General features: G+C 36.3%; 1 protein-coding gene across 1 annotated transcript in view; it reads left to right on the top strand.

Annotated features, from left to right (window-relative positions):
* Positions 1-24,920, top strand: part of GALNT16 (polypeptide N-acetylgalactosaminyltransferase 16) — a 91,218-nt gene extending 66,298 nt beyond the window's left edge. Inside the window, exons 9-15 of the mRNA XM_072427726.1 lie at positions 1,753-1,856; positions 8,498-8,624; positions 14,963-15,055; positions 16,954-17,037; positions 18,826-18,967; positions 20,636-20,752; positions 22,850-24,920. Of these exons, the coding sequence (XP_072283827.1) occupies positions 1,753-1,856; positions 8,498-8,624; positions 14,963-15,055; positions 16,954-17,037; positions 18,826-18,967; positions 20,636-20,752; positions 22,850-22,987 (805 nt within the window). The 3' untranslated portion in view covers positions 22,988-24,920. The remainder of the gene's footprint in view (positions 1-1,752; positions 1,857-8,497; positions 8,625-14,962; positions 15,056-16,953; positions 17,038-18,825; positions 18,968-20,635; positions 20,753-22,849) is intronic.
* Positions 24,921-27,147: the final 2,227 nt, after the last annotated feature.

Raw genomic sequence — 27,147 nt, 5'->3', positions numbered from 1 at the left:
AGTGAACTTTTAGTAAATGTTAAATTCGATGCTTTAAAAAACACCTTTTAGAGCACTTAAAAAAGAGCAATTTGCAGGTTTGCTAGAAAAAAATATTTGTCTAGAAAGTTTCATTTGTTAGTGTTTCTTACCTAATAATGCAATGCTTCAATAACTGGAAGAAATACCTGGATTATATTTATGATTATGTCAGTATAGTCAGTCTGTAGCCATTATTAAAAATAATTTATAGAAGTAATTCCATAACCGTTTCCCTAGTTCAGAAGACTCAAAAACACAAGAGAAGCCACTCTTATCTGTTTGAAAATAACAAAAAGAAAAAGGAGCACATTAGCAGGGCAATATATAACAGTACAAAGGGCACCCAACACACCTTCAATCCAGTTAGCAAATAAAGCCTATTTGTTTAAAAATGCTAGGGTAAAAAACCAAAATGTAAGCAGCACATCTTTTAAGTCACACTGTCTCTACCAGCCTGCTGTCCTTCTGCTGCCATGTCTTCCCCAGGCAAACAACACACACACATGGTAATTCACAAGATTCAGAAGAAAATGATTACAGCATTTGCTTTGCAGGAAACTGGAACACCTTTGTCTTATGGTCAGCATTATGTTTCTCAGCAATTTCTACTACAGTAGGTATTCTGTTGAAGTGGACCAAACAGCCTAGCTTTTCCTTGGCCCACCTGTGGTATGTTCTAACCACTGTATACCAGGAACAGTCCACGAGACCTGATATTTTTGGATGATCTGACACAGTCATCTTGTAATTGCAATGCCTTGTAAAGATGATGGGCTTATAGTGTGTTGCTGTACTTTTAAGGCTACCTCCAGGTGAGCCTGTTCTCTGTATTCTGCTATGTACAGTTAGGTCCATAAATATTTGGACAGAGACAACTTTTTTCTAATTTTGGTTCTGTACATTATCACAATAAATTTTTACATTATCACAATTAATTTTAAATGAAATTAAAAATTAGGGCCAAGAAAGCTAGGCTGTTTGGTCCACTTCAACAGAATAACTACTGTAGTAGAAATTGCTGCAAACCTGGAATGGATCTGACCCAGAATTGAAAGTATTTGCTAATAAATAGCAAATGTCTTTTAAGAAATCTACTCAAGGTTTGCTGAATCACCCTGGTTTGGACGCTTTAATAAATCAGGCCTCAAGTGTCACGTACATTTGAAGTGCCATTGTACGATGCCATACCTTAAAATTCAATCACCTAGAGCAGTCTTTCTCAGTCTTTTTACCCCTGAACCCTTAAAATTATGTTCAGTTTTCGAGGAACTTCTGCTAAAATCAGTGTCCATGGGGGGAAAAGGCCTTTTCTCGTGGGCCATCCCACATGGCTTTGGCCCCAGAACTCTGCAGGCGTCATCAGATATGACGTCAATCATCCACAGTTCAAGGAACCCCTAGCTAATTCGGAGGAACCCCAAGGTCCACAGAACCCTGTTGAGAATAGATGATTTAGAGTGTCCACCAGATAAGTAATATATAAGGCCTATAGATGCAGATAATAATAATGACTAAGCACACTGAGATTCCCTTCTTACAATTAGTCTTGCAATCAGTGCAGAGTAGGCAATACAATGATCCGTTGCTGTGAGATTCCTCATCCTCCATGGCTTTTTTCCTCCTAATAAATAAACTTGAAAGCCTGGTAATACCATAGGGTATGATTAATCCACTCTAAACCTCCTTATTTACAATACTCAGGTGTATTGACTACTTGTGTTTTGTTATTAGGACGCCCGTAATTGCCGGTGGTATTTTTGTAATGGACAAATCCTGGTTCAACCAGCTGGGAAAATATGATACTCAAATGGACATCTGGGGAGGAGAGAACTTTGGTGAGTCGACAACCTGATACTATAACTATAAATCTCAATGTGTATTTGTCTAACCTTTTAAATTGATCACATTTACATTGTATTACAAGGGCAATTTCCATTTGATGTCTTCTCTGAAATCCACAAGATAGGGAACAAAAGATCCAGTGGGTACAGTAAGAGTAGGTGTGAAGTTGCTTGGCAGCAGAAGTGAGTTTGTACAGCCCAGTATCTTTGAAAGCTATAGCAGTGTAGGCGTAGAAAGATCTTGGCTGAACTCAGCCTTGTAATAAAGTGACATAACTGATTATTTTTATGCTTTGATTCTTTGTTACTTTAACACAGCAACATTTTTGCATTGGAAAATAATTTATGTACAGCAGACTTGGATATATATTGAGTCTTTGAATCTTCTTGCAAAGCAAATGAAGGACAGGACATGTAGGCAGGACACGGATAGAACAAGTAGGTAAGACGTAAAGAACACGGATAGCAATTGGCTTTAGTCCATAATAAAACACTTTAGGAGACCTTGGAAAAATATGAACGATAAAGTTCTTCATATATATGAGACTAAGATTACTTAATTGCTCTGGGTAGCATCATCCACACATACTGCCTAACCTTGTGAAAATTGCTGGAAATGTATGACCAGTGTCTAAAACCTGTAAACAGTTAAAAGATATGTAAAACCTAATGATGAATATGTTTTGTTGGTATTTTTTAGTATGGTTCCCAGCTACTTGTGTGAATTACAAAACATCTCCCTTATTCATGGCGAAGATATCCTTGGTTCTCCATAGATATATTATGGTAAATTGGATATGTTACTCTGAGACAGACGGTGTGTTACTGGTATGATCACCAAATAAAATAAAAGTAAAATTTATTCAGGTACTAACCCTTACAGCCCTCCAAAAAAAACTAAGCCCCTTCCTCGGAAATATTCTGCTTCTTGCAGATAAAAAATTAGGCTCAGTCCTGTCTTTGAATGTATATGTGCTCGGGACCCCCAAACAAAAGGGGTAATCTCAGCTTTGTATGACACCTTAGTGAGGAGCTGTAGCTCAGCCCCACTTTTATACATGCACCATTGGGCTTAACCTTGGTCCAGGAGGACTGGGATCAGATATGGGACAGGATGACGCAACAATAATGCATCTGCAGTCAATGATAACTACAATTTATGAATGCGAGTGTATATGGTGCCAGCCCGCCCAGCAAAAAACCTAGCCAGCAGGGTAAATATATTAGGGGTTGTGTGCGGCAGTTACCTTGTACCATATTTGGTGGGCGTGCCCCAAAATCTGGAAGTACTGGACACACATTTATTAAATAGCCCAGCTGAAGCACTACTCAATTTCAAACAATCTATCTGTACCAATCAGTACCAATACTATGTTCAGATTATTGACTTACCTGTTTACATCGGCCAAAATGGTATTAGCGAAGGCCTGGTTGTCCTCAACTCCCACAGTAGCTCAGGTGAAGCAAAAAGTGGCCTGGTTCCTATCGAATGGAAAAAATGTATACTCACAGACTCTATTAACCAATTCCAACGTGTATGGGCCAATATAGAATGCTACACGCCCATGGGATGGGACCACTTATTCATGATTTTGTAGCTCATTCTCCTGAGATCACTTGGCACAAAAAGATGGGTCAGATAGGCTTTATAAGTTATATTGAACATATCCCTAAACCTAACCCTGGAAGTGATAATCAGCTGTTGAAATGACTTGTTCATTTGTTAGTGTTCAGAATATGCCAGTCTATGTTTTTTTAAACTTTTGGGATAATTTGGTCTTTACTTTAAGTCTTTATGCTGCTTCTGCAGTACTGTTATATAGAAGAACTGTTATACATAAGTCCCTCTAAAAAGTAATAGATCTTCACCGATGAGGTTCTTTTGTAAGAAAACAAATGTGCAATCTGCTGTACATGTGTTGGCTAATAATTAAAAGCTGTTTCTTATTACTTACCAAAACACCCTGATTGGCTATGTAAGTTTTGGTATTAGTAACGTGAGGATACATTATTAAATGTGGTTATGGCTCTGAATAAAAAGACAGTTATTGTCCAGATAATTGGAAGAATATTGTTTCAATTCAACTTTTTTTCCATTCTTTCTTTTTGTTTTGGCTCCAAAAAAATAGGCAGCCAAAAATTCATGGGTTTTGATTTACTAAGTTGCAGTGATACATTAGATTTGCTGCAAAGTGCTTATGGTAGGAGGCAATATTAATATAATCCAATAATATAATAAAATATTAATTATTAGCATTAACTGAGGGGCTCCTAGGAGGATGGAGGTAAATGAGAAAATTATCCTTGGAGTGGGGCTTGTCCCCTCTCCCTACCCCTTCAGCTAAAAGGAAAAAAAAAACGTATTTTCTTTTAGAGGAACAATAAAAAACACTTCACCTTTACCTTCGCTTCTGCAATCTTTCTCCATTCATATACTGGTCCCCTTTCCTCTTCAGTGTTCTGTCAGTCGGTTGCAGCCATCTGATTATCACATACAATGCTGGACCAGCAGTCCTGCACTGTAAGTGTGCCAAGGGCCTGCCTACAACCAGGACGGAAGAGTGTTGGCTGCTGGGGAAGCTATTGATAAGAAACTTATAAAGTGCTTTGTAATGTTCTCCCAGATGATAATCATCCTGAACTGAGTAAGCCCCACTGCAGGGGTAATTTTGTAATTTCCTTAAAGATAAGTTTTAGGAGTTTTTTAAAGACCTTTGCCAAGATCAATGACTGTAAAGTAACAAATACATATGATCAGGCGGTAAAGAGATTTTAAAACAAGCCCTCATTAATATCTGTAGCTTTCAACACAAACGTACCTTTTTATGGGAACAGAATCTAGCACTTAAATGTAAACAACCAGCAGGTGTTTCTAAGCTGTTGAAAACCAGCTACAACTTAGAGTCTGTTGTAATTGTTAAACATCTTTGTGAAGAGATCTTTACATTAAAAAGCTAAAAAAGTCAGAGATGGCTTGTGTTAAAGTTCAGCACAGACAGGAAAACTCAAAGAAATATACAGTACTTTTGGGTAATTTGGTCCATTTGACAGTATAAATTCCGATGACTTGTAGTTGACTTGTTCTTCACTGCTGGAGAATGAATGGAATAGCAGGGGAGTGTAATGTCCTGTTGTGCCTTGAGGACAAGAAATAAAAAAAGACCTTCCCATAGGGAAACTGACCTTTTTCCACTCTACCCTGCCCTCATTTTATCTAATTTTGGCTTTAGGTATAGTACAGCTTTTGCAGTTTGATGAATCAGGCTAATAACCTTATTGAATAAATACATTTATATGCGTGAAATAGCGAAATACTAAATAACAACCATATAACAATCATTATTAGGCTGAATACGTAATTGGTCTTGTTTCCTTAGTGACTAAAAAGAACCATTTAGAACAGAACACATAAAATGGAATAGAATGAACAGATTATGTGGAAAGAAGTAATATTCCCCAGTTTATGTTTTTCTGCTGCAGTGTAACAAAATCAGCCTGGTCTGAGAAACTTTCAATGAATTGCTTAGTATGCGAATATAATTAAGTTAGCACAGGATATACTGTTATGAGTGCCCTTGGATAAAGGGAAGATCTGCTGTCTTTCAATTTTATTCTGCTTAATAAATTCCAATAAAGCAATTAGAGCTCAGCTCATGATGTGGTTGCAGTACGTGCATACAGGCACATTGGGATGCATCTATGCTGATAATTCTAGATACAAAGTCCTAGACTGAAAGAAGAATAACCTAAAGATGGTCTCATGAATTATTAAACGTAGAACATTATGTAGATATCTATATCTGTCAAGGTATTGGTATAGAAGAAGTTGGAGATTACCGGAGGGTCGTTTTCATTTGATTTTATTCATTTTTAGTACAAGTGAAGAGTTTTGATTTAAAGACCATTTCCAAGGCCATTTGAAAAGGTCTCACTGGTGGCAATATCATTTTTCTGTACTTGGGTTAGTAATCCATAAATAAAATTTAGTTTGAACAATCAATGCAAGTTGCCATCTTTTAATAGACTTTTAACATATATATTGTATTTGTTAATTTTATTTGTAACATTAAAGGGAACCGAACGCTTGGAGCTGTTCATGGACAAGTCAGACAGAGGGCAAAGACTAGTCACCAGTATTGGATCTGGTCTCTCTGCAGCTCATCTTTTCCCCATAACATGTCTAGCCATGCCTTGTGAGTCCCTGTTTTGGGGTGGCCACCCTGATAAAAAAAGGGCTTTGCTAGGTTTGAGCCGCCATCAAGGAAAAGAGAAATTGATAGCAGTGACCTCACCAAATCACCTGCAGCAGTTCAGATAAATAGCTATGAGGCTGCAGGCCCAGGAGTGCCTAGGCACACGTATATACCAGGAGGTACACTGCTGTTTTTAGGAGATGTTCCAGACAAAAATTAGATTTTTATAGGCACCGTTTTAATATCATATTGTAATTATATTTATATAATTCATTTTTCAAAGTGTGTCCTATAACATTGCAATCTCCAACCTTTTACAGCCAACCTAATTAAGTATAAAGAATGCATTGTGTACTGATGTGCACCAGTACTTCTTTCTCTTGCTCACCTTCACCCTAAAGTATACTGTATGTTAGGATGAAAAAAGCAAATCAGTACGCCTCTGGAAAACATGCATATTTTTATATGTCCTAGGCATTCAATAGCAAATAAGAGGAATTTCTCCAAGGTAATAGAATTCCTTTCTTGACATAGGAACTAGCATTCTCATTGAATAATTTACCTTCCATTCTTCTTCGAATTGTAGATCTCATACATGCTAACAGCATTTAACCATTCGAAAAAAAAAAAAAAAGTGAATTCACAGATGAAAAAGACAATCAATATCTGGCAAAGATTATCCAGTTAAAGGTTGTAGACCAACATGTGTCTCAGGTCAGCTGGAAGGAAAATACCAGAACTGTCTATTGTCTTATTTTCATTAGTCACAACTCGCATTTTGGGCGTTCAACTGGTCCCTCTTCATTTGGGCTTGGTAAATATTACAGCAAAGGAATATATATTGAACATAAACAACTTCTGAAGCACAACATCTTGACCATATGCCACTACAATGATCATTTGGACTCTGCATAAATAATGTTTATTCATAAATAATGTTCATTCATTAAGTATATCAGCTCATAATGTTTCTATAGAATTCTGAAGAAGGTTCTATTACTCTACTGAAAGGCATCTCTAAGGCTACGTACACACCTGCAATAATTGTTAGAAAACGAACGACTAACGACCGATCAACGATTATCACTAAACAACCGTACACACAATAGATACCAAACGATTGTGCCCAATTCGACATTTCTCATTCATTGGCGTCGTTGGCCAGTCGTTGTTCTCTTTTTTTAATTAACAATTATCAGACGATCGGTCGTCAGTTGTTTGTTTCCAATGATAATTATTGCACGTGTGTACATAGCCTTAGAAGTATCATTTTGTTTTGGAAGAGCAGCCAACTGGAATATAAAACAATGCAGGGACCCTTCCAATTGTAGATCTCTCAGCTTTTCAGTATCTTTGTTATTTATCTGTATTTTTATTTATGATTTATACAGTGTCAAAGTATAGTGCAATACTGAGTGCCAGGAGTAATCAATATTAGATATTTTTTTTCCATGGTGTTAGATCCATCAGAATTTGTCAGTTTGAACCCATTTATCTGTTGCATTATTTAACAAAGATGAGTCACTCTTCAAACTATTTATCTGCCCGAATCTCCCTATAAATTTCTTGATTTGCAGCAAGTGTGTGGGTGAGCCGGCTGTCTCCTGTGTGTGCCTGTGATTTTATGAGGCTTGATTAACTTGGCAAAAAGAAAGATTTGAAGCCCCATATCCTGCAGAATATTAAATGTGCACAGTTTACTCAGACTGTCGATTGTAAAAACAAACAGCTGAGAAACCCCTTGCGTTCTTATCTATCTGAAAATATACGTTTGTGTTCTAATGTAGTATTTGGAGCTCATACATGTTCAAAATGCTGTTAGATATGTTAATAAGTTGAACATTGCTTTAGATAATTGAGCAGTGTAAATGCACCCTTGCAATGCATATTGAGCGTCCATGAATATTATAAGCTTCAGAGCTCTTTTTTCCCATCATGCTGGAGGGGTTATTTGATTTTCCTAATTTATAATAGTGCTATCATTTCACTGCATGACCACTAAGGTGCCATTTATTTAAATTAAAGCTGGTTTGGTGTTGTGGTGGGTACTAGGACTATGGGCAGAACTCTCATTGGTTACTTTCACCTTTGGAAGAGTTTGGGGGTATTTTCAACAAAATGCAATAAAGCCAATGTTGTTCACCACTGCTGCAAAGAATAGTATAAACCACATTGTGCATGGGCAAGATCCTACAACTTTGACTCCTGGACAGCCCCTGATAATTATCCTAATCATCCTTCTCCTGTAAGTAAGCATTTTTTGCCCCCCTAAAAAGTTTAGTTTGCTCCAACTTTCTCTAAATATTATTTACATTGAGCTGATCTATTTCTGTGTTTATTTCTAACAAAGGCATTGAAAAAAAATTATAGTGTTTTTTATTTATCTTAGTAATTTACTTAAAATTCAACAGTAAAAAACGAAATTAATGTATTGTCTTGCAGAGCTCTCCTTCCGCGTCTGGATGTGTGGTGGTAGCCTCGAGATTGTACCTTGCAGTCGTGTGGGCCATGTTTTCAGGAAGAGACACCCGTATGACTTTCCTGATGGGAATGCTTTAACCTACATCAAGTATGTAACAACAAATGCTTTGTTTCTGAATGCATGCAGAGAATGTTCACATTAACTGACCATTTCAATTCTAAAAAATGTGTTTTTATCTGTTGGTAAATTATGCTCCAGCAGGATTCTTGGTTTCAAGTCCTGTTTAAGTTACTGAATTTCAACTGCAATGTCTACTGTAATAGTTTTATATTGAAATTGTTTTTAAAAAAGTTTACAAAATGAAAAGTGATGCCAGTTTATAAACTTGAATGTATTCACTGGTCTCAAAACACGGTCCTACATGTGCGGGTAGATATACATTATATGCCAAGCAGAGGCTTATCAAAGGGGGACACAATAAGGGGGCTCTTAAGTTAGAATGTTGCCATTAGGGCTGTATTAAGACACTTGGAAACTTATTTTAATTTATTTTTTTTCCCTCTTACCCCTTACCAGCTTTATTTACTGTGCCACATGTGAAAGTCTCAGACAACACAAGGGTCATTTGTAAAAACTGAAATTTTACCGTTACATATGTTTTTTTTCTGCACACATACCAAATACAGAGAACAAAGTACTGTTTTATGTAATGCAAGTTTCAGGGATCAGTACATGGCAACATATTATGTACCCTAGAGTTCAAGGGTCAATGGTATGTAAAGAGTGCAGGGGCAGTAGTATGTAATGCATGGTGCAGGGGTAGGACAGTATGTAAGTAATATGTAACATTTATACACAATACAACAGTGCAGGGTCAGCAGTATGTAATGTACAGTTCAGGGGTCTGTAATATGTAATTTAGAGTACAGGGGTCAGTATTATTGAACGCAAAGTTCAAAGGTCAGTAATGCAGAGTTCAGGAGTCAGTTGTATGTAATGCAGAATTCATGGGACAGTTTAATGTAGCATAGAATTCAAGGAACACAGAGGGAAGGGTCGTTAGTAAGTAACTCAGAGTTCAGGGGGACAGTGTTGTCAGTAGTAGTTCCAGTAGTAAGCTTGTATTCTACCTTGTATAAAATATTGGTCCACATCTGTCTAATACGTAGGCCAACTGTACAAGACAATGTCCACTTGGTCTTGCTGATACTGGCTGCAGATAGAAAGCTCTTTCCAGCTCAGTGGTAGGACCACAAATGAGCCCATAAATTCCTCTGTCCTCACAAGTCCCAGTGAAAGCCTTATAAGCCCAGAGAGTTTGCTTTAATGGAAGGCAATCTCTCCAGCAAATTAGTTTTCCAGATATGCCAGAGGACAGAACCTTTTTAATAGATATAAAACCTTTTCATATGGAAACAAAGAGGTTTTGCTTCACATTCAATCTGGAACAAGCTTATATTAGAGAGAGGCATAAGAATTTTTTTTAAATTTTATTTAAGAAAAAAATCCTTTGCCTCTTTCTCTATTTGTAGCCTTCTGAGTCCAATTTCAATCGTAACTTTTTTTTCGCAGGCTAATTTTATGAAAATCTAACCTTTCAAGTCCATGCCTTGGAGTAGCAAGGAAAAGCACAGCTAAGGGGGAGTGCTGGAAATGCCTGACATGGCCATTGTGGGGCTGGAACTCCCTCTTCTCGGCATTACTTGCATCCATTAAACAGTCCAATGCAGGGCCACTCATAGGCAGAGCCCGCTGGTCTATAGACGCGAGTAATGCCAGGAATTGTAGTAGCGGCGGTATTTCAATGCAGCGGCAGGCCAGCTGCAGTTCATATTTAGGATTTCTTTGGGGGCCAAAAAAAAGGATGTTAGGGCCGATTTGGCCCCTGGGGCCAGAGTTTGACACCCCAGCTTTAGGGTATGGTAATGAAAGTGACATTGCAGGGAGAGATCATGAGAAATGTAGATGGCAGCTGAAGAGGGAAGTAAATAAAGTGACGCCAACATTTAGCAGATCATGAAGGATGAGCACATTATGTATATTGAGTGCCTAAAGGTAACAGATACATCCTTAAAACAACAGATTCAATCATTAATGTTGGAACCTTTGATAAAAATGGCACACTGATTACCACATAGATCATTTTGATATATGGAATCCTGTATGGCTGAGTTCTTTCAATGGGACTTTTATAAGGCCATTTTCCTGCCCTCCAGCAACTAATCAGCTCCAAACCTGTATTGAGAAGTGACATTTTTATAGTTAAGGTCTGAATCTGCTCTGTTGCTCTGAGACAATACTGATCTTATGTAAGACATTCTGAGTGATGATGACCCATTAAATATAGATAAGAAAATCAATCTGCAAGTAGTAATGGACTGTGCAGGTAAATATAATCTGGATGTTTTAATGATTAGGTAATTTCTAAAGCTGCAATTAAAGAAATATAAAGACTGCAATTATTGATTCTTCCTAAAGTACTAGTTACCAGGCTGCCTCTTACATCAATATTTTCTGACCTGGAACAAGCAGGCAGCTCAGGAAAGTCAGAAAACTTATTGTGCATACCCATTATGTGCAAATTAATTAGAATGCATTCCAGCCATTGGATCAACATGGCAAGACAAGGACATAGACACCAGCAGTCTATAGTGGAAGCATTGATTTGTAAAGAAGTAGAAGAATAACAATGATCCATACTAAACTCATATAACGTCACATTTGTTCATGTCAGGAGCCAAAGTCCCTATGTAACTCATACGATAACATCCACTAGTATGATTGCAAACTTTTTCTGTTTCTGACTCATTAAAAGTTACACAATTATTACTAACTGTAATAGCATTACCAATAATTCCAGGTCTTTACCCTGCTTACCGTGTCCAAGGTCAAATTTCCGGTGATAGCATATTCAAAATGTTAATATTGCAGCCTCAAAGATAAAACGATAGTAAAAAATGCCTTAACTGTTTTTTTCCCAATGAAATACATCTTTATATAGTTTGATTTTAAAATACTATATATACTCAAGTATAAACCAATGTTTTTTAACCTAAAACTATCTACTGATGGCCAACTATACACAAAAGATCATTTAGGATCAGATCATCATTTAAGATCATCATTCATTAACTGACCCATCATAACCAAATCCAAAGTATAAAATATGTGTATAAAAAGAATGGAAAAAAAAGCTAAACAGAGTAAGCCCATGTGATTTAAATTTTTTCCCCCATTTTATTCAAATGTTTTAAAAATAACACACCATTGATGTATTTTTTCAGACTACTTTTATTGTCATTACTATTGTTTTGAGCGTTAGCAATGACGACTGCATTTTGTGCCCTAGGTTTAAATAAAAGTTAATAAAGTTTTCCAATTTTTGTTAGGTAAAAGCCGGTCCATATTTGGGTATCTACAATACTTTTCTTTCTCTTGATTCTATGGACAAAATTACAATACCATTATTAATATTAAACAGTATTTATATAGCGCCAACATAATATGCAGCCCTGTACATTATATAGGCATTGCAAATGACAGACGGTGACACAGGAGGTGAGGACCCTGCCCCGAAGAGCTTACAATCTACTCCTACAATTTTTAATTCTTGCAATAGGTTACCTGTTATGACAAACATAATCCTTTTTAAGTAGTCCCTTTTACATACATGCATATGGGGATTCTAATGAAAGCAAATGGCAATGCGCCATATAGCACAATGATGCACAGCATGTACATGAACACAAAACACATATGCTAATCCTTTGTGGGTCTTATGAGCCAGTTTGAGAAATTCTTGTGATGTTGATTTTGCAAAAACCATAGCAATGGAAACATTAGCAAAACTGGAGTCGATGCCTATAGCAACTTATAAAAGCATTGGCCATTTCCAGGTCCATCATCCAGCCATACTAATACCTACATAATTTTTATATATAGGTTACATAAATTATGTTTTGACATGAATAATATATAAACATATCATCATTTCAGGAGATAATTAGAAGAAGATTTATAAGTGAAAGGAAGTCTAGGTGGGGTCCAGTCCATTATTCGTACAAAGGAAAATTACCAGCTGTCATTCTGTTGTCTCATATTGTCTACAATGGCAATTACCATAGAGCCGTAGTCAGAGCAGACTGATATAAATGTATAATTATGGTGAAGTCTGGGCATCTCATTCATTGCTGTGAGCTATTTACCTAATGCACATCACTTTTCTTTGTGCTAGTATGTTGGCTCTTTACTCAAATCCATAATAAAGTGATTTTAGTGTTCTGCAGTGAACCACAGAACAATTATTTTAGTTTTGCAATGGCTAACAAACCTGAAACAGCTGCGTGCTATTTGGATAAATGACATTATATTACTAGGTCCTGTTCGAATTGTAACCAGCCGTTCTGGGTGCATAGGTGGCCCTGGGACAAAAATATTACATTTGTACAGGTGTGCCCACTGTATTTAAAAAAAATATATAATTATAATATATTGGATTAGTGGTGGAAGTAAAACATTTAGAAATCCTCTACTTTAAGGGTCTACTGTGCTTTACATCTTCTACTTAAAATCTAACTAAACCCAATTAGAATAAGGCAAATTCTTAAAGCAAACTTGCTAATTATTGATACTTATGACTTTTGGAAATTAACCTTTCCTGTAGCTGTTTACCTATACACACAACCAGGACCTCTTATGCCTTTTCTACAATAGCTCACCACCTATTCCCCTAACTACAAGCCCTGCCGATCCTCATGCAGACCCAAGGTTTACTCTTTAAAATAGGGATGATGGAAAATGTAGTCTAATATCTATTGTTTTCCCTTCTTTTGGTGTTATACATTCAAAAATGATTGATTCTCTCACTGGCTAAATTTAGAAATGGGAGGAAATGATCTGCAGTGCAGTGTACAAGCACATTGTCCCATATTCTGTCCATCACTTTGCTTTTATACATTGTTTGCATTTATGTATTAGTCTGATTGCTATTAAAATGTACTTTGTTCAATTTGGTTTTAACTGAGCTTTAGTTACATTGGAAGTCATATTTCAGAATCATTAGAGTGTTAAAATCCTAAATTAGAACTGAATGTGCAGTCAACATCTCCAGCAAAGCTATCTGATTCTTGGGATCATAGTAGAAAATATGTCAAAAATGCATGAAATTCAAAAGATCAGATGTGTTCAAATGAGCATGTTTATTTAAAGGTTTTGAATGAACACAAGCAGGATGAAAAACACGCACAAGGAATATGATCAGCTGCATGATAAATTAGGTGTCACAGCAAACACAGGTGGACAAAATTTGCAGTTTACCTTTCATAAACATAGTGATGAAGTCAATAGATGACATACAATTCTAATTAAAGGCCCCTAAACATAACACAATATCTGGTTTATGAAATAATGCATATGGAAATATTTATGAATATGTTTAAATTGTGGTTGTAGTTCATGTGTACCTTTGCAAAGCCAAAAAAGTTCAAATGTTTTCTTTATTTTAGGTTGGTTAAATGAACAATATTATTTTTTTTGCATTCCCCTTTCGTGCCAGCAGATGGCACTATTGTTAGATTTAAATTAGTAACAGTCTGCTTAAAAGAAGATAACTACTGCTCTTCTCTTTCTACTATTCCATGGTGCTCTGGAAATCCTTTTATCATGTTCTATATACATCATTTTAAAAAAAGTAAACCTGAATCAATAAAACTGCCCGGAGACAATTAATTTTCTCTTTTTTGAAAAAAGAGCAATACAGCTAACATTTCCTCATTTAATACTGTGGAACATAATTACCAGCTGTCATTTTTGTCACCTTTCATAAAACATGGCAGCTAATCAAGGACAATTTTAATTTCCAAGCAAACTATATAAATGCCACAAATCTCAGTTTTTGTACAGAAGTTGGTAATTTCCCATACACACTAACTGTAATTTGTATTAGCAGCTCATACACGGAAAGTAATATTTTCGACAAACGGTCATAAGAGAACAGCAGGCACATAATAAGAATGTTATTTGTCAGATAACTAGACAGATGTCCATTTCATAATGAAAACCTGTACGGAATAAAGTCATATAAATGTAACAACATGTTAATAATGGCTGTGTTTGCTGTAGAACATTAATTGGCCCAGCTGTCATAGATTGCTAAACATTTGTTGATCAATCAAATCTGACTTCAGCTTTGAGAATTTCTAGTGATGTATTTGCATGGCGATGTGAAATAGTCTTATAAAATTTTCTGGGACACAAGGGTCCCGCATTTTTGTTCTTAAAAAATTTCATTTTTAATTGCAGAGTTACCTTTTACCTGCTAGCAGTATAAAAAATATGAAAGTTTTGTTTTTCGAATCCTCTCTGACAAGTTATTTGTTTTAATTACAGCATTGCAGCTTACATGGAACAGGAAAGTCTTTTTTTAATAAGTGATGAGACGAAAAGTTTGAGGATTATGTTATAAAAATTGTGGTCTGCTCTTTCAGGAACACTAAACGCACTGCCGAGGTCTGGATGGATGAGTACAAGCAGTATTACTATCAAGCACGTCCATCTGCCATTGGGAAATCATTTGGAAGGTGAGCGGACAATACACCCCTGTTACATCACATACCATACAACGTTCATGATGTATTGTATTTCTCAGATATCTCCTATACTCTCTTCCTTTGAAGAGTCTCTCATTCTTTGAATGGATCTCTGCTAATGAAAAAATATTATTTAGCCCTTAATTAGTAAATCTAATTTACGTATCAGTTCCTTAAAGCATACCTAAACTCAGAATTTTCACTTTACATAAGAGGGTAGACAACCCTTTTATTTAAAGTAAAAAATCTGTTTTTTGGTGTCGTTTTTCAAGTGCAACGCGGTGCAGCAGCGCCCCCTTAATTCTGAATGGGAACGCCAAGCCTCCCGGGATACTTAATGCGTGACGCATCCGGGAAGGATCTTGGCTGCTCCTTCTGTGCGTGACAGAGCCCTTTTATCAACTGCGCATGTGTGAGATCGGCAAATGTTTCCAATCTACGTCACTCGATCTCCCGTCTGAACAGTACGAGATCAGATGACATAGGAAGAACAACACAAAAGAAGATGGCACCAGACCGAAGTCTGATAATGGGACGACGCAGGACCCGATGGGAGAAACGTCCTGGGCGGATAGACTGATCTGTGGGATTGAAGGTAAGTGTGATTTTATTGTTTTAGGTTAGTTTTGGGTTTATCTCGGCTTTAATTAATTTCTTTAATTTCTCAGGACATTTTCTTATATTGGTATTCATGATTCTCCTTCTCATGAAAACTCCATTTCAGATGTAATCTCTCTCTATGGTAAAATTTTTAACAACCACACCTAATGTTTTCAAAATATCCCTGAAGAAGCCAACAGGCGAAATGGGTCAGAAGGGAGACATGTTATTTTTTTTGCACATTTGTTTGTAATATAAGCTGTATGGATCATGGTCATATATCCTTTGAGTGTTTAATAGGACATGATCTAATACTTCATGAAAAGTGTACTTACTTGTGTATATGTATACTTGATACCATTGTAGAAAGTAACTGTAATCTTCAATACAAATTAATTTGCCAAGTTTAAAACCCCTGCTTCCTGTTATCTTTTTGACCTCACTCTAGCTTTTATTCTATTGATGTAAGGAGGGTTTGCATAATTACTTTTTCCTTAGGAAGAATTTGTTTTCTCTTTGCTTGTCCTCACAATGGGCCTGATTTGTTAAAGCTCTCCATGGCTGGAGAAGATACACTTTCATCAGTGAAGTTGGGTGATCCAACAAACATGGAATGGATTTCTTTACACTTCATTTGTTATTTGCTAGCAAATGTTTTGAATCCTGGACCAGATCCATTCCAGGATGGCTGGATCACCCAATTTCACTGATGAAAGTGTATCCTCTCCAGCCTTGGAGATTTTTAATAAACAAGGCCCAATGTATCTAACCCAATAAACTGAGTATATAAGAAAGTGTTTTCCAAACACAGGGGTTAGGGGTTCCTTGAGCTTTTTCCTTTTTTTTTTTTTCTACGCCATACAATGTAGAGCCCGGCTCTATATACAGCACCACGGTATATAGAACCAGACACTGAGGACAAGCAACTTTACACCATCAGTGGCCATCCAAAGGCCAAAGAAGATTATCATTGACCTGGAAGTCTACTGTGGAATCCTCGGCACAGATGATGGCTTCGGGAGTACTTTGGTGACAAGTTCTTGTTATTGATGCAGTATGGCTACAAAAATGTGTGCATAAGTATGCTATATCTCAGCAACACCAAGGGTTTATGTCTGCTTTATAAAATATGAGCTTTATCATACAATTCCTTCTTCCAATAGTAAGCTGAGAGATTGACACTATAATAATAATATTGTGGATAAAAATTTTCAGTGCAGTGCTCAGGTTTAAATATTCACATGACTTTACCAATGCTGACATTTTTCTGTCTTTTCTCCCCCCTGCAGTATAGCGGACCGAGTGGAGCTGCGAAAGAAGATGAACTGTAAATCCTTCCAGTGGTATCTCCAACACGTCTACCCTGAGCTAAAGTAAGTGAATCAAAAAACCAAGATGGAAATTTCATATAAGGACTTAAAGAGTTCTATGATAGAATAACACCTTCTTATTTTAGAAATGGGCTTGTCTTTGATATTAAGGATGTCCTCCTTAGTGTAATAAATCCCTATTGCTTTACATAGTTTCTCCCGACTGCTTGGAGATGGATTGTTGCTAGGAAATGTCTGGAAACGTTAATGTACACAGTTCTATGAGTATCTGCACTGCACGTCCTTCCCTGGGCACCAACCTCTCTCAAAAGGCTGACAAGGTCTTTGTTAAGCCTTCCCTACAGGTTATAATATATATCTAAACCAAGCAAACGTAATATATTTCACCCTACCAGGCATTGGATGTAGTGGCTTCAAAAGACTTCACAAGTACATATTCTGCAAGTACAAAACAAAATCACTAGATAATCACTTAGATAATGTTATCCATCTTTGTAATCTAAATATTATGGGTGACTGCACAACCAGTGTACATTTTATAAATTCTTTTCTTGTATTATTAGGTAGAACAGATGGAAGACTAACAAACCTCTTACGTGTTTCACACTAAACAGCACTTGTTAATTAATTGTTTGTTTTAGCTTTACATCTATACCACTTTTTTTTTTTTTTTTTTTAAAGAAAGGACTTACGCAACAAATTCTGATTGTGTTGTCACCTATTTTTTCGATCTGGATGTACACCTGGCAGGGGGCCACAGGCCACCAGCAGTGGTGAGGACTGCAATGTTTTTTGTCCTCCAAGTTATTTTCCGTAGACTTCTAAACAAGTCTGTTCTATGTAATGAAGATAAAGGAGCAGCCTAGAATGACAACCTACTGTAAAACGAGTCTTGTTACCGTAGAAAACCAAAATAGTAAAAAACATAAAAATAAAAGCCTTAAAATTAAATAACTGCAGCCATCACATCTAAGGACTAGCAATCTACAATAAGTATCATTTTTGGTTAAAATACACATTAAAATGCAAAGACTGTTCCCATCCTTATGCAATGACAAAAAGTATTTTTTCACAATGAATGTTTTTTGTAGGGCATAGTAAAAAAATACTTAAAACAGGATTCATATCAATGCCACATAAAGTGACCCAGCCAAGTTATAACACTTTGATTGCAGCAACTTGCCAACAATAGGGTCAGAAAGTTTATTCAAGTGTATCCCACAGGTTATATTACATAGTTAATTACTTTACAAAGCCGGGAGGGTTATTTCAGGTATATTGTTAAAATACTATTTGTTAGTGTACCATTAAGGCACAATTTACAAATTTTCCTGATACGTAAAAACTCACTTTATGTTCAGTTCTATTTTAAGACTTGAAACATTCTTGCATAGGCCTAAAGCAAAAGTGGTAACCACACAAAAATAAATGTAACTTGACTCCTAATATATCACTAAACATGTCAGTATTTTACCCACTACGTAGTATTTACAATTTTAAGTGATTTTAAACCAACCATATGATCACAGGGCAAAAAGTGTGAGCATGTAACTAGTAAATATAGGACGGGGGAATAATTGATGAGCTTCTTGGTCTAACAGGCTCAGTAGTAATACTTCTGCATTAGGGGCTCACCAGCTTGTGAAAATCTTATAAAAGGTTTCCCTAAATATAAATCCTTTTCTGCCTCTTCTGGTCATAATTGGTATTGCAGAATTTTTCTTTGCATCTACAGGGTATTATTGGTAGCATGTTTAAATTGTGTGCATCTAATTGTACCATATATTTATTGTATTATTATAAACAATCTGATTATTATTTTACATGCAGAATCCCAGAGAAGGAGGTTATCACTGGGATAATAAAGCAGGGAACAAATTGTCTGGAGTCTCAGGGACCAGACACAGCAGGAAATATTCTGGCTGGTGTGGGAGTCTGCAAAGGAACTGCAAGTAATTCACCCGCCACACAGGTACCAATGGCAAATATTGTCAACTTCTGTTTTTTTTATGATATCACAGCAGCAATACAATCAGGTTACTGAAGAACCAGGAATGTTTTTTTTTTAAAGAAGAAAACTACATTTTTCCTGGGACCACCAAAAGACATGCATATAAAAATAGAACATGATATAAAAAAGTTCATGGATTAATCCTTGAAATGTTACTATTTTTAAAAGAAAAAGTTCCTATTGTAAATTTAGAACATTTATATCACATTAAAAAATTTTGGGAAATAATATAATGTTTCCACAAGTTTTATTTACATCCAACTACACATACAATGGATCTATAACAGATTTATAGGAGAGCCTTAAGACTTGATGCCCTAAGCAAATGGGTAATGACCCTGCTTTATTCAAGCTTTGTCCTTTTTATCATGGAATTTGTTTAGCAAAGACAAATGCTAGAAAGTATATTGAAGAAATTCTTTAGTCTGCTTTATATTCTGTAAATTTATATTCTTCATATTCATTTTCAATTGTACAGCCTGCAAAACAAGAGAAAATAGATGTTTTTTTCCAACTTTGCCCTTTGGATGACACTTTCCACCCCATGCACCCCCATTACCGCTATAGTTCTGTAACTGAATTTGACCAAAAATATCTAATGGTGCCCTGAAAATGAAGACTGAATAAAGAAAAAGTTAACACAAATTATAAATGTCAAGGCTCAATGCCCTCAATAACCCTTCTGCTTTTGGCACACACTAATGGGTGTTATTATGCTAAATGCAGCCCTTAGGATATTTCACTTTTGTGTAGATAGAAACAGAATGAGACATGATTAGTAATTGAGGTCTTCAGTAGTGAGATTTCTCTGCAGTAGATTGTGTCCCTAGTCGCCAATAAAATTATAATAAATTTGTTATTCTTTCTGAGATTCCATCCATCAATGTTACAGAGTCTCTTCAAGACTGAGAAACTTTAGACTATAATGGGAAAAGCTGGGTGATCCAGCAAACCTGGAATAGATTTGGTCCAGGACTAAGACTGCAAAATGTTGCTAAAAATTAGCACATGATTTTTTAGGAAATCAATTCTAGGGTTGCTGGGTCACCCAGGTTCTTCCATGACAGCTTATCATCTTTATTTTTTTGAGTTTAAATAAATCAGGCCCATTGTGTCCTGGGAATATTGGGTGTTTCGACCCACCCTTGCAGCTCTTCTTGTTATATTCTCTTTATTACAAAATACAAAATCCACAATAAAGTCGCATAATTATCACATCAGGTCTCCAGACATGTGCACCTGTGGAAAATGAGGCTTAATGTATCTAAAGAAATATATATTATTGCAACAAAGGCTCCTAATTACCCAAGTATTGCAGCAATCTGATCATTTTAAGACCAATTTGTACCTAAAGCATTTAGAAATTCTTTGATGGACCCAATCCTTCCATTTACATAAGAGCAAAAAAAAAATATCACAAACTTCACTGTCACAATAATGTGATGATCGCAGAAGTCCTGGTACTGAAACAAATCTGTACATCCTGTTGTATGTATTTTTTTTTTTTTTACATTTATTGGAGCTTAAAAAGTAAATCTAGTAGTTTGCAGATTTTTGCTTGGTATCTCTTGTATTCTGTCTTTTCTTCTGTGTTTCGTATTCTGATTCCTTTCTAACTTGAAATCTCAGGAGTGGGTCCTCAGTGATGCCTTGATTCGACAGCAAGACAAGTGCCTGTCCATCACATCATTCTCTACTGGAGCCCTCGTCATGCTTGAACACTGCAACCAGAAAGATAGCAGACAGGTAACTATGCTTGTAAAAGCATACAAGATTTTGTAATAAAAAGACTAGATAATATTTATACATTTGTACAAAATACAATGAGGTTTATTAAGTAAAATGTAGCAGTTCAAAAAGTCAGAATAATACAAGCTGATAAGCATTTAGCTGTATTGCTTATAAATCCCATCCATCATTATAGAATAATGCAAATAGTTTTATTCTGAAATAAGATAACATTTAATATACAATAAATTTGTCTTGTCATCACATTTCAGACTAATGGACAGAAAGTTGTGGATATTAGGGGAGAAATGGACAGTGTATGTGTGCATGTATGGTGGCTCAGTGGTTAGCACTCTGACCTTAGCAGCTCTGGGTTCCAGGTTTGAATCTCGGCCAAGACACTATCTGCATGCAGTTTACTGGTTATCTCCATATCTGTATGGGTTTCCTCTAGGTACCCCACATTCCAAAAACATGCACTTAGCCTTATTGCCTTCCCCCTAAAATTGACCTAGACTTTATTAAAGATATATGACTAAGGTAGGGAAATTAGATTGTGAGCTGCTGTCAGGGACAGCTACTGGTATGACTTTGTACAGTGCTGTGTAATATGTCGGCGCTATATAAATACTTTGTAATAATAATAAGTACTACATGTTCTAGGTTTGTGAACTATGTATAATTATGACCTTGTTATATATGAAGTAAATATATATTAAATACATTCATAGCTCGACTTAAAACTCTTGAGCCTCAAAACCTCTTTCTTTGCTTTCTCCATGCACTCCATGTTTTTTTTTGTAATAATAATAAGGCATGCATGCTCAAAAAAAGAAAGAGGGTTCAAAATACAGCAAATTGTAAACCAAAACACTGTTTAATACATAGATGATGGTAGAGCTTTGTAGCCTAATATTGGAGCTATGTAACCTTAATTCAGGACAAAATTATTCTGTTTTCCTGTCTAATAAAAAAGAATGATGACACACAATATGTGATTAGATTTAATAAAAATCTTTTTCAGCCTTTCAACTATTACCTGGAGAGACCATTTTGAACACTGCAGCCTTAGGCAACACAAGTGGCTTTGAGATTTTTGATTCAGGATCTGTCTTGTAATGATCATATCCCACGTGTGGTCATCCTGTATTGTGTCAAAATGCGACAACGCTGACTTAATCTGGTATAGAGAAATACAGACATCATGCCAAAAGGCCTATCTAATGTTAAAATGTCCTGGAGATACTTATTCTGATCATTTTCCATCAACACTATTACATTGTGATTCGGCTCATAAACAGTGAGGGCAACTGGGCACATTCTGTGGAAGCTTGCATCCCTAGGCTTATTCTCTGGCATACCAGCTACTATGGGGCTTTTTTTCAATAATATACCATTCTGTTTTAATACAATACTAAGGCTATAACCCAGCATAGAGTAGGTTTCCAATAGGGGAGTCTGCTTGTGGCAGTATATATCAGGCAAGTTATAACAAATCTTATGACAAAGACTTCAATTTTACTAAATACTAACAATAGTTCAGGCTAATGGGAAAAATAACTCATTTTGTTAATTTAATGTCCATAAAACGGTACAGTGAATCCAATTATTTTAAAAATTGCATTGTCTTTGTGCCCAACACATTTCACAAAAGTGCTTCTTCAGAGGCAAAGTATAAGAATACATCTTAGAATGACTCACATGCAAAATCTAAATGGATTTTAGGCAAGCATCACAAACTTTAGGTGTTGGAGGGGTTCATTCATATGATATCCAAAATATAGACCAATTGGGATATTTAATGAATCAATAGAAATTTTAGGTTGTGGGGTTAAAGAAACCCTTTGGCTTAGTATGTCATCCAAAAGAAGAAAAAGGATATACAGTGGTTGCACAAGAGAATATTGGTATGTACATGTCCTACTATAGGATTTTTTACCTCCTACTGGAAACCCACGCTATACTGGGTTACAACCTTTGTATTATATGTTAGGGGCTAGGCAATATATACAGAGATTGATCCCTCTTCTCTCCTTCTTTCTATTTGTTATGTAATTACCTTAATATCAGACCATTCTTAGCCACTTTGATCTTGTGTTATGTTGTATTTTTCAGAAATGGAAGTTGAAAGGACACTTCTTGCAACATCTAAGTAGTGCCCTGTGTTTGGACACTCACACCTCCAGAGCTTTGATCAATCCCTGCCAGTCAGATCTGGGGAGCCAACAGTGGGAGGTGATCCAGGCAACATGAATATTTAGACCTACACTTTCTACATGGTCCATGGAGATGAAATTCTGGAACATTTAATGGACCACAAGTTTCTGAACCATAAACTTGAAGACTTTTCACAGGTGGATAGGCCCTGCCAGTCAATGGCCTCAACTCATGGTTGTTCCTGGGGTGCAGCTGCCTCTGCATATGGCTGACATTTGGAAATCTATTTTATTTGGTGACATTTCTTATCAAGTGATCTGATCATGCTTTCCATCTCTGGCTGTACTTTCATCTTGTCCACTGCAACGCAAAGTCTTGTGGATCCTCAGTGAAGATGTAATGTGTTATCAACAGACTGATGCTGTAAAACTTCAAGCACATTTCCATTCAGATTATTCAATGACTTGATTAGTAATTTATTATCATGCAGTGTTATAAAGCTACTTTAAAAGGAAGTTTTTCCATGAATTACCTGCTGTCTATTACAGATAAAATTACATCAGACTAATGGGCTAATATTGCTGAGTTGCATGTCACATTATATGAAATGTAAAAATTTCATGCTGAAGCCTTTTGTTTCATTTTCTTATATATTTATATGACCTTCTAGTTGTCTTTCTTACATGTAGTTCTGAATGTTAGAGGCTCAAATGTGCAATGCTGAGCATCCTGTGTCTCTCTGATATTTAGCTGCGCATGTTCTCTGATGTACTGTATGTGACATGTAGCTCTGCATTCTACAGATTTGGGCTGTGCATACATTCTAACTGATTGCTTCTTATGGTTTTTTCAGCCAAAAGTTTTTCAACTGTTTCAAATAGAAAAAGTTAATGTCTATTTTTAAAATGTCCTTTTAATACCTTCTAATTAAATTGTCATTGCATCCAATAAATTGTCTCTTGCGTTAGGTATAAAGTCTACCTTGGCAACCATAGCTGTGTATCCATTCACAGACTGTGGCTTCATCAGTGGCCTTTTTGCTGTTTCTTTATTCTATAAATTGAGGCAACTTGTACCTGATACAAGAGACTACCTACCTTGATGTACTACATATATACAGATAAAACAGATTGCAGTGTTAAAAGGGAATAGGAAGTGGGATTTCAATGTGCTTTTCATATATGGTCTACTTTGTGAAAAACTACAGAACAGATTGATTAAAGATACATTTTAAATTGTTATTGTACAGAATCTCTGTATAGCAGAACTCAGAATGTGGGGGAGCAAAAGCAGCACATGGCACCAGTCCATTGTACTGCAGTGCAAGAAGCATGCTGACGGGGAGAGAGCTGAGTGAGAGAGAGATGAGCTCAGCAGTCTGCTTCTCCTTTTACTGTCCATTCACAAGCTGGGGGAAGGACAAGACCTTGTCAGTGTTACTTCATAGCACAAGAGAAAATTCAAGTGTCCTGCCAATCCACACAGAGCTAGGTTGCAGAGCTGCAGAAATCTCACCACTCAAGAGAAATTAATATGAATTCAGTGGCTAGTAAATAAGCTCCTGTATTTATGATTGTAAGATTTAGGAATTAGAATTATTTAAAAGGTTATTAAAAAGTTCAATGTTGCCATCATAATAGATACATGAACTTGTGTTTCAATTCATGTTAAATTGTGTTGAATTCTTCAGATAGGAGAAAGAATACAACTAGAGAACCTTTCAGACAACCGTTCTGACATAATTAAAGAAAAAGCCAGTTTGTAAGATGGACACAGAGACCCCTGTTATTTTATAGTGGAATATGACCGATGATTTACTTTTTTAGAAGAAATCATGCCGACTGGTAATAAGTGTCCGCACCATGATTATGAGATATGGAATATGCTACAATAATACCATTCTTCTTTTGTTCTGGTTTATTCTACAGATTTTATATTGGATGAAAACCATTGTTGGTAATTCAGTGTACCTTCAGAATGCACTCTATGCTTGTGTATCACTGTGTAATAATTTATTCTGATTTTACAAGCTGTCTGTAGTCATTTTTATATATTTTTACATTTACACCTGTTGTGTATGGTATGAACCAAATGTAAAATGAATGGTCTACAACAATCAATCACAGATCAATGCATTCAGAGGAATTACACATATCTGCAAATTATTAGGAGAAGATGAAGTCACCAGCACTCCAAAATAATGAATTCTTGCTTTATTGTGAAAGCACAGTCACAACATGTTTGAAAACCAATATTTCTGGGCCATGCAGGATCCCTTCCTCAAGGCAACATAGTGGCTGTGGTTGTCACTTCAAGCACCGCTCCTCTTTTATAAGGTCTGTTTACTGTACTGAGTCTAGTCCTATCACAGATATGAAATATAAGAGTAACAGCTCCATTTTGCAGCATGTTATTAAACTGAGGTTGTAGAATTACACCAGAGGGTGCAGAGTGCCCTGATGTGCCTAGGGAAACCTGGGGTTTATGAAAATATGTGAACATCTGACATCAGAATAAAATGTCCTTATTAGAACAATTCTTTTCATTTTTTATTCCCAGGTGTCAAATTTTGGATTCTCACTTTCAGTCCCATTGGCAATGATTATCGCAACAAATAGAGTGAAGCTGCCCAGCAGAGCCATAGAGGCAATAGAAATATGGCAATGGTTGTTGCCCTTCCCTGCTTTCCCCAAAAGGGGAAAATGTCTTAAGATATACTTAAATAATTTTGCAGCTCTTTATTTTAATAAGCGTCTGTGAAGTAGTGTACAAACTGGTTAAAAAGTTGCACATATTTGGCAAATAGCTGTTTGTTTACAGGGACGAATGGACAAAATCCCATCAATTTTTAAAAAGATTTAATGACAATGGAACTGCAAAGGAGACAAAGACATATGGAAAGTGTTTGAGCAAGACGGAGGAGTGTGCGGAGAACCTTTGAATTCTCTACTAGTCTTTATTCTCTCTGGATCTGAGTCAATATTTACCGGAGGCTTCCTGGCTGTGAACATGAGAAGGAGAGGCTGATTTCACCAGCTCCAAATAGCTGCAGCTGTCACATTATACTAATCTCTCATTCTTATGTTCTTGACAGTTGCTTTGGGCAACAAAACCATGGAAACTGCTGGGAACTCCACTGAATGAACATATGAAATATACCCATCTTGTCACCTGTTTGTGTTAACTGTTTCTTCGTTCAAACCACATTATAGCTCTGTATGTGAAAGTCCCTGAACGAGAAATATTGTACACCAGTATCAACATATTTGGCCATTAATCATTTTTTTGCATTAAAAAAATGGCTAAAGATAGTCTTTGGGTAGGTTTACAGAACATTTTATGCCAGTGATGTTAATCACATTTCTCTGCATGAAAGTCAATTTGAAACAGTCATGTCACAGCCGCTGTGTTTTGGGGGTCAACTGTCTGTCAGCTGTGTCAATCCATCCTTAGGCAGGAAAAGCTCTTAAGTGACCCTAGGCTTGCGCATTACATTATGTATGTCAGGGAAAACAATTGAAAAAAAAGCATGTCACCAATATATGCAATTTCTGCTTGTTTATAACCTAAAAATTTAATAATGCAAATGCCACAAATCTGACCTAGAAAATCTAAACTGAATTAAAATGTCACTTGGTGAATTATAGAACTCCACCTATCATCCGCATCCTTCTGTCCCTCCTCTCCATGTCCATACATTGATTTATTTCCCAAAAAAACAATGCTGCTGCATGGACTCCTAAAAGCCAACCTGCACAATGTGTGGTAAATTTGCTCCTACTAGGTTTGCCTATGTCAGTAGGGACCGACGTTCAGGGAAATGCTTCTGCAAGAAATGTGCAAGCCTAGTGTAAGCATGTATTTTATTTCCCTACTATAGTGAAAACAATTTCAAAAAAGGATATCTATTTTTTGTTTTTAGCCAGGTACAGTTAGGTCCACAATTATTTGGACAGAGACAATTTTTTTTCTAATTTTGGTTCTGCACTGCAGACTTTCAGCTTTAATTCAGTGGGTTGAACAAAAAGATGTCACAAATGTGAGGAACTAAAGCCTTTATTTACACAATCACTTCATTTCAGGGGCTCAAAAGTAATTGGACAATTGACTCAAAGGCTATTTTATATAGGCAATTCCTTCGCTATGTCATTATCAATTAGGCAGATAAAAGGCCTGGAGTTCATTTGAGGGGGAAGGGGTGCTTGTATGTGGAAGATTGTGAGAAAAAACCCATCCGAGAAATTGCTACAATATTA

The sequence above is a fragment of the Pyxicephalus adspersus genome, chromosome 12, assembly GCF_032062135.1.
Source record: "Pyxicephalus adspersus chromosome 12, UCB_Pads_2.0, whole genome shotgun sequence".
Classification (NCBI taxonomy): Eukaryota; Metazoa; Chordata; class Amphibia; order Anura; family Pyxicephalidae; genus Pyxicephalus; species Pyxicephalus adspersus.
Note: the sequence above shows the minus strand (reverse complement) of the source record. Positions and strands in the feature narration are given on the sequence as shown.